Genomic DNA, 18,017 nt, shown 5'->3' with positions numbered 1-18,017 from the left:
ATATTCGTGGATGGTGCAGTGAGGCGGTGCAGAGTAGGCCATGGTTCGCATACCATGTCTCACTGTCCACTGACCCCTCTGCAGACGGATACAATAATGTGAACAGTACGATTTGTTTTCGAAGTAGATCCGATTTCCGTGTCGAGTTAAGGCACGTACGTGCGGCCATGTGCCCGCTGTTACGCCGCCTTCTCTCACCTTCAGGTAAAGGTAGCAGGCCTGATCGACGGGTATATACTCAACCTCGTTACTGACCTATCTCCGAGTCTTCTCTCCTCCACTTCGGAATCTTTTGCAACTCAACACGAACTCAAAGTACAAGATCAAGATGGTTGGTGTCGATATACCTACCATGATGGAGATCCAGTGCGAGGTCGCTCCGTCTACGCTTTTCGATGATCTAGCTGAACAAGAACAACGTGGTAAGCTTGTCAAGTGTCACCGCTCATGTTACGAATACTGATCGTCTGTTCGCAGTAACCGCAAAGACCCCTGGCAGTGGCATCAACATCGGCATTCCGAGCACGACCGTCACCATGGCTGAAGCGACTAAGGTTGGACGTGTCATGGCCGCCTACTTCGGCACTGTGCCAAGAGGCAGATTGGCGAACGTTGTCGGCCTGCACGCCGCGGTGCCAGCCCAAGAATTGGCAGCCAAAACCTTCCGCGCGGTCATTTACAAGATCCAAAGCGAGAAGTTCGGTCGAGATTCGTTCATCCAGAAGTTTGTTCGCGGTAAGGTGAGCACTTCCAACTTCCATACCCAACAGAACAATCTTGCCATCGACGCGCGCATCTGTGAGTTTCCAGTCGCGAACGAAACTCAAACCGACATCGATCTTCGCGCCACCAATCGTCAAGCATACCTCGCTGCAATGGCAGCGAGTGAACAGCTCTGGATCAATACGTACACTGTCGGATTTGATGAGGCCAAGGTTGCGCATGGTAAAGCGAAGGGTGCGAAGAAGGTTCGTTTGGCACGAACACGCGAGCTCTATCGCGTCATGAAGGAAGCACCACCGCGCTGCAATGTCAACCTTGCGACCCTTCTGAGCAAAGCTCAAGCTGAAAAGGAAAGGATGATTCCGTTATCACTCCGTGCGTTCGACGACCGATTCGAATTCTGGTTCGAAAACGCTCAACGAAAGGACGTTATAGCCTCGCACTTTGAAGCTAGTATACTGGCTGGTGTGGATATCCGGTAAGTACTGTTTTTACCAATCCATGCATACCATTCTTGCAACTCACTGACTTTTTTTTACAGTCGCATGGCCACCGACGCAGCCCCCGTATCTGGAGAAGCTCCCATTCCTCCCTTTTACACAATTGTCGCAAACCTTTTCGGACACGCTTGCGACCTTCTCCACGAGCATATCGTGGGGCCGTTGGAGCTGAAGCGTAATGAGCTCCTGCGGAACAATCGTTCTCGTACCACGGTCTCGTACGACATGCCAGTTGCTAGATACAGTGCTTGCTACTATTCCATCGACCGTCTACAATATGATTTTGGACTCAATGATGTTACGACTGAGTATGGAGGCTGGACCGACATTCCGGTCTTGGTCCCAGAAACTCGAGGCGAGAAGCGCTCGGCGCCCCAAGAAGATGGAAGGGATGTCAGACAGATGGATAAAAGACCCTGTGTCGCTGCCGTATAGAGACGTGGGAGAAATGATGAGAGGCAAGGGGATAGTTAGGAGTTTGGTGGCTTAGCGAGGGATGGATGACGTCACAGGATGGCCACGGATGGCCTGTGCTGCGGTAGATACGCGTGTCGCGTCTCACGAGTTAGGAAACCACGCGCCATCCTGGCGTCTACATCAATACATTATCACAAGAGTTTCAGGTCTTTAGAGCGTTGTAGTCGTCCAGGCTACAGATGTATCTTCGCAGTGCTCTGGTAAACCCTGCTGTAGTAGGCAAAGTTGGGAGTCTGCCGAGAAGAACCCAGCTCTTTCCTTGCTCAGTGTAGCTCCGCTGTCGCTGCTGCTGCTGCTTGCTCACACCACTCACGGCCTCATGGAGAAGCGGGTGAGCTCACTCACTCGACGCCCACAGTATTCGCGATCCTACTGTAATGCGAGGCAACGACACCTCCTCCTGCGAGCGATCGGCCTCGATGCGGAAGGCGAAGGGAACCAAACTGAACGTTGGACGTACGCATTGGCGGTGCTCAAATTACCGGTGAAGATCAGGTCGCCCCGGCTCAATTGTACGCGATGTCAACCGTGAGATTGGTCAAGCTCATGTAGAAGCTGACGAGCAGCTTTGGACAACCGCCTACGATCATATCTTCCCAGGGCCAAGGTTGACCTGCTGCTCCACAAGGAACAGTCTACCTATAACCGATGATCAAGCCAGACATTTCGACACTGTGCCCATAGTATTGGGGTAAGAGAAGCACGTGGCGTCGTGGCTGACCCAATCCGCAACTCCGCTTCCTCCTGTCCTCAGGTAAAGGCAGTGGGCTGGGTGGGGGGTATATACTTCAGTTCTGCTGCTGACTTGACTTCCAGTCTTCTACACTCTCTTCTTTACAGTACCCTATCACAATACTTCCTTGGTATCGACACACTCCGTACCACAAACTCCTTCGCCACCATGGCAACAGTATCCTTGGATGTACCTCCGGCGATCCATGTCGAGATTCCGGCACATACTCTATGGGCTGAGCTCGTTGATCAGCCACAGCGCGGTAAATTTGACCGCATCACTGTGTATCGTACAATGCTGACTATGTATCTTCTGCAGTAACGGCAAGGTCTCCGCAGAGTGGCTTCGACGTGGATGACCCAGTCTGGACCGTCACGCAAGACATCGCAACCGAGAGAGCACGAATCATGGGCGCATATTACGGCACGATCCCCTAACATGTCTCACGCTATCGTTGGTACGCCTGGGGACGGAGCAGGGCTCAAGCTCGCCAAGATCGTCTTCAACAGGGCCCGAGATACTGTGCAGACTGAGCGTTACGGTCCCAGGTCGTTCATACAGAGTGACATCCGCGGGAAGCTCAGTGAAAGTACTGATCACGAACTGGATGCTGGATGCATGTATCTGTCAATTTGAGGTCGAAGGCGAAGGTGAAGCAAGAATTGCTAATCGAGACGCAACCCGCGCGGTGTATGAACAAGGCATCGCAGATCTTCAGCAGTCATGGGAACATGAGTACATTCATGCTTCGGAGTCGGCTGATTCAGCTGCTGCTGGTGCCCGCGGTCTGGACAAGAAGCGGTTGGAGCGCGCTCGCGAACTCTATCGGGTGATGGAAGACGCGCCCCCGGTCTTTGACATTGACCCACCCAATGGTGGCCCGTACTGGGAGTCAGCAGCCGAGTACCAACAGGAGAAGCTGGTCCCGTTCATGAACCGGGCCAAGGTTGATCGTCTGAGGACGTACGAGGGGTACTTCACAAAAGACATGGTCGCATCTCATTACAGCACTGTCATGGACATCGTGGACATTTGGCAAGTGTTCGATGCCGGTTCAGCATGTGGCATTAATCAGTTTAACTAACATCTCTCAGCCGGCTTGCCGAGAACGCCAACATCAACGGCGTCCCCCAATTCTGGTCGATGATCGTCAATCAATGGTCACACACTTGCGATCTTGTACTCAGACACGTAACGGACTCTCAGCTCGGCATTCGTAGGGAATTGTTGATGATAGATCCATCACTCCGCGCGGCCGCCTACCACCACTGGTCAGACCGAAGCCTTGAGTGCTTCCAGCACATCCGCCGACTCTTCAACCGCCTCGGGTACAATGTCGGCTATGGTGAATGGAAAGATATCCCTATTCCGAGCGTGGGTCATCGAGGCAGGAAGCGAGCGAGGACCGACGAGTGAAAGGCACGTCGCAAAGCGCCGTTTAAATTGACAGGTGAGGGTTTAATGTACGGAGTGGGAATGGACTGAGACGACGACATTGTGTCGGGCCAATGCCACGGTATTTTCCTTTATTGCGCGCGAATACTACGACGGAGTTAGCCCCGATGAGACGAGCGAGTGATTTATTTGACTTTGGATGCGACGATCCTTCCCGAGCCATCGGAGTCTTCGCCCATGCACAACCATCAATCCCCATCAATTCGCATCGAATGACCTTCGACCAATCTTTGATGCATATCAACATCGCGCTATCGTTCAGCGAATACATTATATGCGGAGGCGAAACACCTAAGTGCAAACGAGGCCGTTCAGCTTGCGACGAGCCACCAACCATCGACGGCGATATCGCGGCGGGAGTCGTAAGCCGGAACTCACCCCGACGAGACGAAATGATGTCCGAGCTGTGACACGCGCTTCAAGTCACCCACAGGATCGGTCGACCACGTTGCAGTATGAGCTCTGGGTGGTGTGCGTTGCTCCATCTACCTGCTTCTCGCAAATGCACCACCCACGACATCTTCATCCCGGTGGGCTGTGCAGCTCATTATCAGTACCATCATTTCTGCCCACTGGCATATGGCGGCGAGTACGCAGCACTATGCAACCACGACTCCAGAAACTTGTACACACAGCGCAACCTCTAACAGCCACTATGTAGGAGGCCCTGAGATCCACGACGGTCGCTCTTCGTGGACCTTCAAGCAAGTTCGAGTCCTACCATCGCCCGATTCACCACACGGCGCCCACCGGCTCGAGGTTGCATACGACAACTGAACAACGCGCATCAACAGCTGTAGGCCACCGGGGTCTGATCATGTTCACCAAGACAGCAGTCGGAATCGATGGAGATGCTGCGGACATGTTGAGACTATACTTTGCCAACAAGTCTAGTCCTACAGTCACGAAGCAATACATGCGTGGTAGATACTTCATCTTCGTTCGGAGAAACGTATACTAACATATTTCTTTACAGCCATTTGCCCATCTAGCCGATGTAGTAGCTGTCATTGGCGAGGTCTAGCTTTCTACGCTTTGGGACGCTACTGCTCACTTTGCGCGCTCATCGCCTGTACGTGTCCTGCGTGTCATTGGCTGCGTGTCATACTCTGACACCGATAACACGCCTCATGGTCGTACCGTGTAGGTAAGATCAAATCGGCTATAACGTCGTACTCTACCATGTCATATCAGTGCAGCAAGACTGGTATCACTCGACAGTAGCAGACACTGGGAATATATGCACGGGGATTGTAGGTCACGCCACATCAGAAAGAGCGGGGATACATTCAAACAACTATCACTCGACGCACAACTTTCTCAAATCGCTCGAATACCTCCAGGATGGCTCATGACCAATCACACTCATATCACAGAGACCAATGTATACGTCCAGACGCCGGTTTTTTTTGATCACTGATCAGATTGTTTTCATCCGTATCTACATTATGAGGAAAAAGATATACTAAAGGAATCATCCAGGTTACTCGCGCCACCAACTCTTCTACCCTCCCACGTCCCTCGTGGTGCCTCCAAAGGGTGCAAGGTCCGTCTAGTTGTTCTGCTTGTTCTTGCCGCCGGCACCTCCAGCCTTTCCTCCCTTGCCCTTGTGGTGAGGCTCAGGCATAGCCTCACGGTTGTTGAGCTTGACCTTGCCGCCAGCGCCGCCAGCACCTCCGGCCTTGCCTCCCTTGCCTTTGTGATGCGGCTCAGGCTCGCGTCCGAAGAGCTTTGCCAAACCGCCAGCACCGGCACCTCCAGCACCACCAGCGGCACCACCAGCCTTACCTCCCTTGCCCTTGTGATGGGGTTCGGGGACAGCCTCGCGGTTGTTGAGCTTGGCCTTTCCACCAGCACCACCAGCCTTGCCTCCCTTGCCCTTGTGGTGTGGCTCAGGCTCACGTCCGAAGAGCTTGGCCAAACCGCCAGCACCGGCTCCGCCAGCACCTCCAGCCTTGCCTCCCTTACCCTTGTGATGGGGCTCGGGCACGGCTTCGCGGTTATTGACCTTTCGGCCACCAGCTCCACCCGCAGCCTTGCCGCCTTTGCCCTTGTGGTGGGGAGAGCGAGTGTGGAGGTCGGCCCAGTGAGCGTCGTCCTCCTCCTGGGTCAGCTCTTCGGCCTCGCGGTTGTTGAGCTTGCCCCGGCCACCGGCACCACCTGCACCTCCAGCAGCTTTTCCGCCCTTGCCCTTGTGGTGAGGAGAGCGAGTGTGGAGGTCGGCCCAGTGAGCGTCGTCCTCTTCTTGGGTCAACTCTTCAGCGTCACGGCCGAAAAGCTTGGCCAAGCCGCCAGCGCCACCGGCACCGGCACCAGCACCACCAGCCTTTCCACCCTTGCCCTTGTGATGAGGAGAGCGAGTGTGGAGGTCGGCCCAATGAGCATCGTCCTCTTCTTGAGTCAACTCTTCAGCATCACGGCCGAAGAGCTTGGCTAAGCCACCAGCGCCGGCGCCACCGGCACCAGCACCAGCACCGCCAGCCTTTCCGCCTTTGCCCTTGTGGTGACGAGCCTCGACTCCACGGTCTGCAAGGGCAGCAACGAGGTTGGATGTGTGGACAGGTCCGCTTCCCTGGAGAACTGTAAGTAAATGACATGCCAAGGATCGTCGAATAACTTACTGGCATGCGTGCCTTGACAGCGTTGTCAACGGCTTGCTTGTTGTTTGGCACAACGTAGGCAGAGGTTGAGGCACCCAGGGCCAAAAGAGTAAGTGCGGTAAATCTCATATTGAATAAAGTTTAACTGAGTCTGGAATCGGTTGAAAGAATGGATCTGCCAGCAGAGAAGAATAGATGAAACAGAACTGAGCAGGATGTGAGAAGGAATGAGCACGTTCAACGTTGATGCCTTTTACTTCTGGAGCTTCGAGATGCTTTATAAGTCAACTCGACTCCTGGTAGGCACGGCGGTTGCATGCTTGCTCGCTCTCGCCTTCAACTCCTGAGACATGTTGCATTGCCTACGGCACAGAAGCGGAGGTGGCACCCCACCTGCCGCCTGCAGGAAGCCACTGTGCTCGCTTCGATGCGATGGCGATGGAAGGCGTTTGCATGGGAAGCCAAACACAGAAAGTCTTGACGGCCTGGCGTCTCCACCAACGACACCGCCAGCCGTCGACAAGGCCTGTCGGTGTCTCGAGAACACGGTCATGTCCAACCCAGCCGCCAGGCTACGAGGTCCTGCCTCAGGCTCCGCGACAACACCCACCGGGTACCTTTCGCGCATCGCCAATGCGATCTGGAGCTTGCTTTGATAGAGACTGTTGGTCCTCGGGAACTGACCACTCATTTGGTCGAGACTAGTCCCGAAAGGGTTTAACCTCGGAAACCATTGGCGCGCAGCCGCGGTTCTGTTGTTCCAGCCCTGGCAACTTTTGACGTTATTTCCGTTGTTCTGTCATCATGCAGTTGGGACGTTTGTTCCATGTGCGTGTCATGTCAGTGTAAGAATCTCGTTTTGGCTGGCGCGCCAAGCTGAAACGATGGTGCCGAATTATGAACATCCAGTCTTGGCTAAGTGTCCACTTCGAAACCCATGCAACAGTTGAACCAACGAAAAAGCGGCGACGATCCCGCCTTCTGCGTCTCAGAAGGCTTGGTAAAAGCTTGATGCCTTGGAGCAAGGCTATTGTTGCCTGGGCAGATGGAACAAGACGCCTTGGAGAAAGCGGCCTGCACGGCATAGCGGCACCCTTTGAGATGTTCCGTGTTTCGGTGACCTACCCATGGCGATACCGAGAACGTATCGGGGGTCGATGTTGGCAGGTCTACCATAGTCTTCGCGCCAACGTCTCCCACTTACTCGCTCGCTGGTCTTCCATCTCTATTCATCTTCGTCCTATTCAAGCGTTGAGCGCAGCATTCTATTCTCTATCGCAGGTCGACTAATATTTCTCCTTTCAACATCACTTTATTGTGCTTTCATCTCATTCATTGTATTCTTCGCGCAATCGAAAAACATCATGGAAAAGTACACAGATTCCAGCTCATCGCAAGGCGACGCCGAGACTACCGCTTTTATTACAACACCCTACCAAAGCGATGACAGGCAACGGCGGAGAAGCTACATCTATCTCACACTGTTCAACTTGTTCCTTTTCACAGTGTCAATGCTGTCGTTGTTATGCTCGGTCATGTCGCAAAAAGACTACTCGGGCCACTCGGCGGCTAAGCTAATGGATCAGTTCGACATCTTCTGTAAGTACTCAGATCCTAATCGTACCCCTAATGAATACTGGCTGATATGACCTAGCGCCTGCAAAGCACGTTGTCGAGTACAGTCACACAAAATTTGAACTACCCAACCCTTTGAACTCTTCGAAGTATGTCGGCATTACGGATGATGTAGAGAACGCATGGATGGACGTTGCATATCGTAAGTCATCATCTCTACTCCCTTATACCCGCGCCCTCTCCACCCAAACCCCATCACTAACACATCACAGTGCCCGACCAAATGGTCTCCATGGAAGACTTCCCCAAGCTACAAAAGCCCGCCGACGCCCTGCAAGTCACCGACCCCAAGACAGGCGAAACAGGCTACCGAGTCGGACTAGAAGTCTTCCATCAACTGCACTGCCTCAACCTCCTCCGCATGTCAACCTACCCCGACTACTACCCCAAGCTCTGGTGGAGCGACACCAACGACAAGCCTGAAAAGGTCAGGGCGCATCTAGACCACTGCATCGAGATCCTCCGCATGAACCTCATGTGTCTTTCTGACGTCAACGTCTTTACTTTCCACCCACAGGAGGGTAAGGAGGGATACTGGCCTGACTACGAGAGTCACCATGTTTGCAGGAACTTTGACAAGATCAAGGATTGGGCTAACGACAATGCGATGCCGGACCTTGATGTGTAGGCTTAGCTTTCTTGCCGGTTGGAGACGGCGCGTGTAAATAGAATAATAGTATCGACAATGCATCTATAGCGGATGAGCAGCATGATCACGTAACGTATCCGATGCTTATGATGAGTGATCGAACACCCTTTTTGTCATTGTTGCATGTTGCATGCTGTTCACTCAGATTCCTCTTCCCCATATGAAACTTGCTGTTTCAGTTTCGCGTCACAGTCCGTATGTTTCGCCCCGCTTATGCACCTTTGTTATGCAACATCATGCTTTGCTCTTCCAACTGCTTGGGCAGAGGGCACATGAATCGCTGTTGAATTGCTCCAGTTGGTGGCTGCAACGATGACACCCTTGCTCAGGTGGGCAAGGTTACGAGAGCGAATAAGTATGCGGGTGCAAGGCAACCTGCGACGCCGGCTCATGTTTGCACTCATGTCATGGTAGACCGGCTGAGTGAACATTGTGATGTTACAAAATGCAAGCTTTTGTGAGTCTATATTGGTATGTAACGACGCCACCAACCCAGGCAAAATATAAACTCTCTAGCGAAATAGTTGAGTAGGAAACCCCAGTATGAATGCAGATAATGGACATCTAGCAATGTCAAGAGTGGGGTATATGTCAGTGAGAAGCAGAATAGCCGCCGAAGCAGTCCCCCGTCTTCTAAACGCCGGAAACCATGTCTTCCTCCCTGATGACGTCTCTTACAGGTCTAGATCCGGCATTTGTAGATCGTCGCCTGGCTCCATAAGATTCATGAGATAGCGTGAGCCTGAGAACCATTCCTGCATGGGATTGGAATTTCCCTGAGACGCTCCAAAACCGAAGCCTGACGAACCAACGGCCTCCATGTTATTCATCGCCTCGCCTTGCCCAAACGCGGTCGTTGTTGATGCAGTCGAAGCGTTGGGATATGTCGTGGGCCATGCGGTATCAGGCATCAAACCAAGTGCGTTAAGATATGGGTCGAACTGAGCCATGGCGCTGAGGTCCAGCTGTGTGCCATCAACGGTCGTGTAGTATCCTGACTGGTTAGTCTGCATGACACCTCGTGATCTCGACGCAGCGTCCTGCTTCTTAGCCGTGACGTAGAGTCTGGCGACTCGTAGAAAGAGGTGGCACATCTTGTAGAGCTTGTCTGCACCTTCGGAAATCGTGCGGCAAGATTCGAGGCTTGCGACGAAGTCGGCAAGAGAGTTCAGGTCTGGTTCAACGTCCAACGTATCTGCCTTTTGAATGGAGTGGCAGAAAATTACGATGAAACTGTAGGTATGAATTAGCTGCGGTCATGTGCGGGACGGGATGAGGTGACTTACGGGGTGAAGGGTGCCTGGAGCACCGACCAGTGTACGTATCCCGACCACAAGTCCTCTTGGCCCTTCTTGTTGAACTGTGTGCTAGCCCTCATATGCGCTACAAGAGCCGCTCTCGAAGATTCGAGGCACTCCTGATTGAAGCTCATATTGTTTGGGCTGACCGCGCGCTGTATGAGTGCGCATGTTGAGTAGTGCATGACGACATCGGAGTGGAAGAAGATGTCCTGGACTCGTTCGAAAGAACCTTCAACCAAGACGGTCAGTGGGATTCGGATGTCGCAGACGGTAAAACTTACCCTGGACGTATTCATTAACTTCAGATCCTACACCCTTGGACCTGTGAACGTAGCGCTTATATTGAGATGGAAGCGGTGTCTCATTCGGACTGTGGCCTATCTTGTTCGATCGTTGCGCACCGATATGGTACGTATTGCCTTGTTGCGCAAAATCAACGATCGACGCATCCCCACGCTCATACCAGGCTTGGTTTAGGCTGTTGACAAGTTCGATTGCGATTCGAGTTCGCTCTTCCGGTGACTTCTGAAAGGCGGCAGGGCAGAATAGCTTCTCGTATGTCAAGCCCTGGACCCGCGCAACCTTGATCCAGTATGACAAGAAGGCGCTTGATTCGGCGTGCTTGTCGTTAGGGTCGCTGGATACTACAAACGGCAGCGATATGTCCCAGTCCTGGAGGATACTGGAGCGGCCCAAACGTAGGGAAAGCGTCTTGTCAAACATGTAAATCATCCAAAAGATATGGATCTTCGTCTGCCTATCTTCGGGGTTGTCGTCTATCATGGTGTTGATACGATGCTAAGCGTAGGAGGTCAGTGTATGTCTCACACGCAGTTCGTATACGGATGCTTACATAGCCCAAGCTTTGACACAAGCCGGCAGCGCTAGATATCATGATCCAGCACAGAGATGGTTTGCACATCTCAACCGCCTGTGCAGCGCCAAGAACCAAGGCCATGATGTTTTCGTAGCTTGCTGGTAAAAATATAGCCAGCTGCGACAACGCTACCTCTGTTTGCCGCCGACATATGGTGGCGTACGTTTGGTAATTGGTGATATCCATGTTGGCTAGTGGTAAAGTCCGGAATTCATTGAAGACATTCTCCAAAACGCCGAAGGTGAGTACACGGCGAGCGGCGCTACAAGTTTCTGGGTTGTGATAGACATCGTAGAAGATTTCCTTGAGATTGGCCATTCTCAGAAACGGAAACACTACTGCGAAGGCCATCGTCGGATATTCTGGTCGTGTCAGCTCGACGTGAGGGGTACGAAGTCGATAGACCTACCACTAGCTTTCTCCAAAGCATAGCACGCGGTTTCCCAAGGCGGCCGTTCAAGCTTCGATGGATCAATATCGGAAAGTGAGTGGTTGATCAACCAGTTGGAAGACGTTGGGTTTTGACCGTGCTGGGAGACCATCTCCGAGAGTGCAGTAAGTGCTAACTTGACTTCTTCATTTTGCCCGATGGAGGGCGTGCTGCCAATAGCTTGTGCCAGCATTTCGCGAGCATAGTCTGACTGACTGTTGATAGAGCTTTCGCCTTCAAATGGCGCAGGCGTGGGTGCTTCTACCAGGGCACTTCCGGGACTCCTTGTAGGGCCAATTCGACTCGACCGCGACTGGCTGCTGGATTCCTGCGAATCTTTCTGTATGTCCAGAGAGCCAAGTTTCGTTGCGAGACTGGCAAGAACATTCTCAATACCCGCTAGACGGTCTTCAATCCTATCAATCTTCTTCTCGCTAAATGGGGTCAGCTCGAACAAGATTACTCAACGCCAGATCAGCAGAATTCGATTGCTTGGCCGGGTGACCAAAAACACCCGACGGGTAAGGCTGACGCCACAAGCAGCGAGATCCACTTTGGAAGCGGTTTAGACGTACTATTCTTCGGATATGTGAACTCTTTGTCGTTGCGCTTTTTGTTGAGGAGGAGCTGTTTTGCAAGCTGCACGAATCAGCGGCAGCTTCGAAGTCGAGCCAAGCAGAACGTACTCAATTTGCTTGCTTTGCAGTTCGAGCATGGCACGCCTCTGTCGCAACGTATCTTGCGTGTCCGACAGGCATCGCACTAGATGTGGGTCGTCAATTCGGGCGCTGCCCTGAGTGGTTGTCTCATGCGACTTACCGCACGCTTGGACATGGGTCCATCAAGCGACGCATCCATATCGTCGTCTTCCATAGTGCCGGTTACACAATCCGAGCCGCGGAATGCTACGCGTGGTGTGCAAGAGCGGCTTGTGATGTGGACTTTATCGGAGAGCGGGCTTCTCGGGATCCGGAGCTGTGGAAACTATCAACGATGTCATTACTCACGACAGAAATCTCGCACCGACAGGCAGCAGTCCAAGATCTCACCAACCAAATCCTCCAGAGTGTCGAAGTTACAGGGCCTTGAAGTCTAGATGCAGAATCCGGCCTCATCAGGCATCACTGTGAAGAACGCGCGATCTCGTGACTGTGCCAAGGCCCGGCAGTTGCCGATTGGCTCGCATTGCTCGTATCTCGCGCCATGGGGGAAATCTTCAGCCGCTTGCGACGCGCTCTCTGGTCGCCCAGTTCACCGCGGGTCCGGACTTTGCAAAGTCCGGCAACCATGGGCTATACGCTCGACTTCGACGAGATGGCTTTAGATATCAATGCAGTGCGCTGCTGTCCAATCGACAACAGACTGCGATACTCACACCAAATATGTCGACAAGTAAAGAGATGTTCGACACGCCCGAGCAGCGCGCCAGCGATGACGTCAAGACAAGTAAGGCGCCGACAGTCAAGAGCGATGTCGCGTCTGAAGAACCAAAGGGTGGCATGGGCGGCTATGTGGTGAGTATGTTGAATAAACACGAAGAAACACAATGCTAACGATGTTTCAGCGCATCTTCAAGTATGCAGATCGTACAAGCTGGGCGCTCAACATTGTTGCATTCATTGCAGCCATCGCCGCTGGAACGCTACTTCCGTTGATGTAAGAAATCTTCAAAAGCTTTTGTTCCATATAATAAAATATGCACTAACTTACATGTTCTATCACAGGGATCTAGTGTTTGGCAAATTCATCTCGACATTTACCGGATTTGCGACTGGCTCGATCACGCCAGCGCAATATCGTTCTGAGGTCAACAAATATACACTGTACTTCATCTACCTCTTCGTTGCGAAGTTTGCCCTCGTCTACATTCACTCGGTACGTGGCTAACAAGCTAAACCCCTGAAATTATGCTCACGTTCACAGGCATTTGTATCCATCGCAGCGATTCGCACCACCAAGGCTTTGCGACTAGACTTTATCAAAAGCATTCTCCGGCAGAATATCGCATACTTCGACTCGGATGAAGCCGCTTCGGTCACGACACAGGCTACGACGAACGGAAACAATGTCAACAACGGTATATCGGAGAAGCTCACGTTGACCGTCCAAGGTGTATCGACTTTCGTCTCGGCATTTATCATTGCCTTCATCGTCCAATGGAAGCTTACCCTGATCACAATAAGCATTGTTCCAACAATCATGATCGTTGTCGGTGTCTCCATCGGCATTGACACCAAGAACGAGAACCAATTGCTACCAATTTACTCCAAAGCCGGACAGCTGGCGGAAGAAGTGTTTTCCACAGTACGCACAGTCCATGCATTCTGGCTTCATCCATTACTGTCTCGCAAGTATGACAAGCTTCTTGGCGATGCCCAGGAGGTTGGTATGAAGAAGTCTCCGAACTATGCCGTCATGTTCTCAGTCGAGTTCTTCTGCATCTATGCAGGCTATGGCTTGGCCTTCTGGCAAGGTATTCGGATGTGGGCCAGGGGCGAAGTCAAAGAGAGTGGTATGTAAAGCACTTACTTGAATCGGAATAATACTCCGATCTGCCCGTCCAGTAACATTATGTACTAATCAATCGATAGGTGACGTGTTCACTGTCATTCTTGCCGTCATTGTCGCTGCGACAGCCATGACGACAATAGCACCTCAGATTATCTCTCTGACGAAAGCCGCTTCCTCTGCCGACGAGTTGTTCAAAACGATCGATCGGAAGTCCGAAATTGATCCCCTGAGCGATGATGGCAAGGTGCCCAGCGTGTGCGAAGGTGTTGTCGAGATTCGAGACGTCAGCTTTGCCTATCCAGCTAGACCTGACATCACGGTCCTGAAGAGCTTGACGCTATCTGCACCTGCTGGGAAGACCACAGCCCTTGTAGGAGCATCGGGGAGCGGCAAATCGACGATCATCGGCTTGATCGAGCGTTGGTATGATCAGGCCAGCGGTGCCATATACCTCGATGGTACTGACATACGAGAGCTCAACCTCACCTGGCTACGTACGAACATCCGATTGGTACAGCAAGAGCCCGTGTTGTTCTCTGGTACTGTGTACGAGAACGTCGCGTTCGGCTTGTTCGGCACTGACAAGGCCAACTTGCCTGAGAGCGAGCAGCGGGCGCTCGTGGAGAAGGCCTGTAAGAACGCTTATGCTGAAGAGTTCATCGAGCGGCTACCGAAGGTTGGTCATATCGCTTTTCACTGACTCGTCGTGCGGATCGCTAACGTTTGTAGGGTTACGAGACACAGCTGGGTGAGCGTGCTATGAACCTTTCAGGTGGTCAGAAGCAACGATTGGCCATCGCGCGCAGTATCGTCTCTGAGCCGACTGTTCTCTTGTTGGATGAAGCCACTAGTGCTTTGGACCCAAAGGCAGAGAAGATCGTACAACAAGCACTCGAGCGTGTCTCCCAAGGTCGCACAACCATCGTCATCGCTCACAAGCTTTCCACCATTCGCAATGCCGACAACATCGCAGTCATGGCTGCTGGAATTGTCGTTGAACAGGGTTCACACGACGAGCTTCTCGCTGCTGGCGGTGCGTACGCTCGTCTCGTCAGAGCCCAGGATCTCGGCCAGGCAGAGGGTGAAGAGCAGGAAGACCAGGATTTTGCCGCAGAGAAGATCGATCTGGTACGGACGCAGACCCAGGCATCCGCCCTTGGCCAGGAATTGAAGACGTCAGACAAGGGTGGCATTGATTACAACCTGGTGAAGTGTGCCTGGATAGTCCTCAGGGAACAGGGTGCTCTTTGGAGGTGTTTTCTCATCTTGGGAATTGCAACAATAGCTGGAGGTAAGTCGCCGACTCGTTTCTTGTTCGACTATTACTGACCCATTGCAGGAGCGACGTACCCAGCACAAGCCATCCTGTTCTCTCGCGTCGTCGAGGCCTTTCAATTGTCCTCCAAGAGGGCAGTAGAACAGGGCGATTTTTACTCCTTGATGTTCTTCATTGTCGCCATTGGCAACCTTGTTGTCTATGGCGCTGTGGGCTGGGCCAGCAACGTTGTCGCACAGGTTGTCGCCAGGGTATACAGACGGGAGATTTTCGACCTCGTCCTCAGGCAAGACATGGCATTCTTCGACGACCAAGACAATGCGAGCGGCGCGCTCGCCTCGAAACTCGGAGCCTACCCTGACGCCCTTCGGGATCTTATGGGCTTTAACCTGATGCTCATATTCATCAACATCGTCAACATCGTTTCTTCCTCGATTCTTGCCATCGTTGTTGGCTGGAAGCTTGGCCTTGTAGTTGTCTTCGGAGGTTAGTATCACTTCTCAGTTGTTTCCAGTAATCGACACTGACTTGGCGCAGCTATGCCTCCAATCGTGTTTTCTGGGTACCTCAGGATTCGACTTGAGTTCAAGCTAGAGGACCTCACGGGCAAACGTTTCGCCAGCAGCGCTGCTCTCGCATCTGAAGCAGTATCCGCCATTCGCACAGTCTCCAGTCTCGCACTCGAAAGACACATCCTCGCCCGGTACGAAGATCGACTACGAGGTGTCGCAAGAGACGGCATCAAAGCTTTAGTGTGGACCATGTTTTGGTACGCACTGACGCAGTCCATCTCATTCCTGGCAATGGCCCTGGGCTTTTGGTACGGCGGCCGACTGATCAGCACGGGAGAGTACACGACTACCCAATTCTTCACGGTCTTCATCGGTGTCATTTTCTCCGGAGAAGCAGCTGCAGCCTTCTTCTCCTACACTACAAGTCTCACAAAGTCGGCCACTGCGGCTAACTACATCTTTCGGTTGCGGGCAATGAAGCCTGCAGTGCAGGAAAACGCATCAAAGCCGCCATTTGACGACGAGAAGGACAAGAGCCCAGCGCATATTGAGGTGCAGGACCTTGCTTTTGCGTACAAGTCTCGGCCCCATGCCAAGGTGCTGGAAGGTATCGATATCGATGTGCGACCTGGTCAATTCATTGCTCTCGTCGGCGCTTCGGGCTGTGGAAAGTCAACAATGGTTTCGCTCTTGGAGAGGTTCTATGATCCCGTTGCAGGGCGCATCACCTGTGACGACACTCCGTTGATGGACCTCTGTCCACGCAAGTACCGCCGAGATGTGTCTTTGGTCCAGCAAGAGCCAGTCCTATATCAAGGCTCGGTCCGGGACAACATCGCCATGGGTGTTGAAGTCGACGTGACTGATGCTCAGGTCGAAGCCGCAGCCAAGCAGTCGAACATATCCGACTTCGTTGCATCTTTGCCAAACGGCTTTGCGACGATGTGCGGTAGCAGAGGCACGCAGCTATCGGGTGGGCAGCGCCAGCGTATTGCCATCGCCAGGGCACTCATCCGCGAGCCACGACTACTCCTTCTTGACGAAGCTACTTCCGCACTAGATACTGAATCCGAGAGGGTAGTCCAAGCGGCGCTCGAGGAAGCGCAGAGTGGACGTACAACTGTCGCGGTGGCGCATCGTCTCAGTACTATCAAGGATGCGGACATGATCATGGTGTTCGCGAGGGGAAAGATTGTGGAAAGTGGCACACATCAAGAACTGCTTGACAGGAAAGGTGTGTACTATGAGATGTGCTTGGGCCAAAGTATGGATCGGACGGTCCCGACATGAAGCTCGAAGCACGGCTCATTGTTTTCTCGTCGTCTGCACTACGATCGTGAATAGAACCATTGATAGACTGTACGAAAAGTAATATACCCATCTTCATTTCTCGACTCGATAGCTGTCCGCGTCTATCATGAAAACGTGCATCGTGCGGTCGCCTGAGCAGGAAATCCAGTTTGCGGACAGTTCGCCCGACGAAACCATGACGTACCTAGTGAGTGGCTCCGGTTCCACCTGGTGCCACAAGGCAAGTGAGCACACGACAGTAGATGATGCGCGAAATGGCCTGAGGAGACGAACGAGTTGATGCAGAAGTTCAGCGGAGAAGTGGTGGCCCGCGGCCGGATCATGCTAATGCCTCGCTTATCGACCAGGGTCTTGCGCCACTCTCGGGGGCATCGTTCCTTCTTCCTCACCTCCCGAGGTCAGCCGTTGTACGTGCCTCACCACCCCCGAGCATTGCGATACCGACCGCTGAAGTACCTGACGCGACTTTTCTTTGCTGTTCTTCGTTGGTGGGTTTAGATTTATCCCACCGTTGGATGAAAGTCCGATGTACGCGTCTTTAGACAGCTCTGACGCGCGCTGGGCCCACGAAGCGCGTCATGGCTTTACTCTCGAGAACCACCGCCTTAACCCGCAAATTGCACGAAAAGGCCGGCGTGTGGCTCTAACGACCCATATGCCGTCGCCGCGCGTGTGGAGGTGCCTGAAGCACAACGCGATCCATCATCGTCAGGTCAAACCGCCAAGACGTCTCACGAATTCCCCGGGACCAATCGCAACCCGCGCAACCAAAGCTTCCTGCCCAGAGCATGTCTTAGCATCGCTCGTGTCAACAGTTTCATACCATTTTCCTGACGATCGCACACTGTATACTGTGGCAGTAGGTGAGCCTTAGTTTCAAGGACAACAACGTTGGCCCAATAACAGAACAGCCGTTTCAATGGCATACTCCGCACCGCGCTGGGGATCAAGGTAGCTCCGAGCTGACCCACTGATTCGCGCTTTGGAGACGTTATGCGACTGAGGGTAATGACCCTGACGGCAGCCC

The 18,017-nt window shown here is 52.9% G+C and overlaps 7 protein-coding genes across 7 annotated transcripts; 4 read left to right on the top strand and 3 right to left on the bottom strand.

Annotated features, from left to right (window-relative positions):
• Positions 1-328: 328 nt before the first annotated feature.
• J4E93_003519 (uncharacterized protein) lies at positions 329-1,658 on the top strand (the record flags this gene model as incomplete). Its single annotated transcript, XM_049341455.1, has 3 exons — positions 329-335; positions 478-1,201; positions 1,265-1,658. 3 exons carry the CDS (start codon positions 329-331, stop codon positions 1,656-1,658), a joined length of 1,125 nt encoding a protein of 374 aa, XP_049200960.1.
• A 1,607-nt stretch (positions 1,659-3,265) lies between these two features.
• Positions 3,266-3,849, top strand: J4E93_003518 (uncharacterized protein; the record flags this gene model as incomplete). Its single annotated transcript, XM_049341454.1, has 2 exons — positions 3,266-3,474; positions 3,528-3,849. 2 exons carry the CDS (start codon positions 3,266-3,268, stop codon positions 3,847-3,849), a joined length of 531 nt encoding a protein of 176 aa, XP_049200959.1.
• Positions 3,850-5,440: 1,591 nt separating this feature from the next.
• On the bottom strand, positions 5,441-6,617 carry J4E93_003517 (uncharacterized protein; the record flags this gene model as incomplete). Its single annotated transcript, XM_049341453.1, has 2 exons — positions 5,441-6,460; positions 6,510-6,617. 2 exons carry the CDS (start codon positions 6,615-6,617, stop codon positions 5,441-5,443), a joined length of 1,128 nt encoding a protein of 375 aa, XP_049200958.1.
• A 1,235-nt stretch (positions 6,618-7,852) lies between these two features.
• On the top strand, positions 7,853-8,751 carry J4E93_003516 (uncharacterized protein; the record flags this gene model as incomplete). Its single annotated transcript, XM_049341452.1, has 3 exons — positions 7,853-8,087; positions 8,143-8,265; positions 8,336-8,751. 3 exons carry the CDS (start codon positions 7,853-7,855, stop codon positions 8,749-8,751), a joined length of 774 nt encoding a protein of 257 aa, XP_049200957.1.
• Positions 8,752-9,446: 695 nt separating this feature from the next.
• Positions 9,447-11,031, bottom strand: J4E93_003515 (uncharacterized protein; the record flags this gene model as incomplete). The annotated part of the gene is made up of 4 exons (XM_049341451.1): positions 9,447-10,005; positions 10,059-10,302; positions 10,355-10,871; positions 11,023-11,031. The coding sequence occupies 4 exons, from the start codon at positions 11,029-11,031 to the stop codon at positions 9,447-9,449; spliced, it is 1,329 nt and encodes a 442-aa protein (XP_049200956.1).
• Positions 11,032-11,321: 290 nt separating this feature from the next.
• On the bottom strand, positions 11,322-12,253 carry J4E93_003514 (uncharacterized protein; the record flags this gene model as incomplete). Its single annotated transcript, XM_049341450.1, has 3 exons — positions 11,322-11,842; positions 11,956-12,019; positions 12,200-12,253. 3 exons carry the CDS (start codon positions 12,251-12,253, stop codon positions 11,322-11,324), a joined length of 639 nt encoding a protein of 212 aa, XP_049200955.1.
• Positions 12,254-12,762: 509 nt separating this feature from the next.
• J4E93_003513 (uncharacterized protein) lies at positions 12,763-16,969 on the top strand (the record flags this gene model as incomplete). The annotated part of the gene is made up of 8 exons (XM_049341449.1): positions 12,763-12,894; positions 12,945-13,036; positions 13,105-13,255; positions 13,304-13,892; positions 13,972-14,567; positions 14,621-15,182; positions 15,231-15,653; positions 15,705-16,969. 8 exons carry the CDS (start codon positions 12,763-12,765, stop codon positions 16,967-16,969), a joined length of 3,810 nt encoding a protein of 1,269 aa, XP_049200954.1.
• Positions 16,970-18,017: the final 1,048 nt, after the last annotated feature.

Source organism: Alternaria ventricosa (assembly GCF_023758065.1).
Source record: "Alternaria ventricosa strain BMP 2768 chromosome Unknown scaffold_5, whole genome shotgun sequence".
NCBI lineage: Eukaryota > Fungi > Ascomycota > Dothideomycetes > Pleosporales > Pleosporaceae > Alternaria > Alternaria ventricosa.
This window is presented reverse-complemented; position numbering and strand designations above follow the sequence as displayed.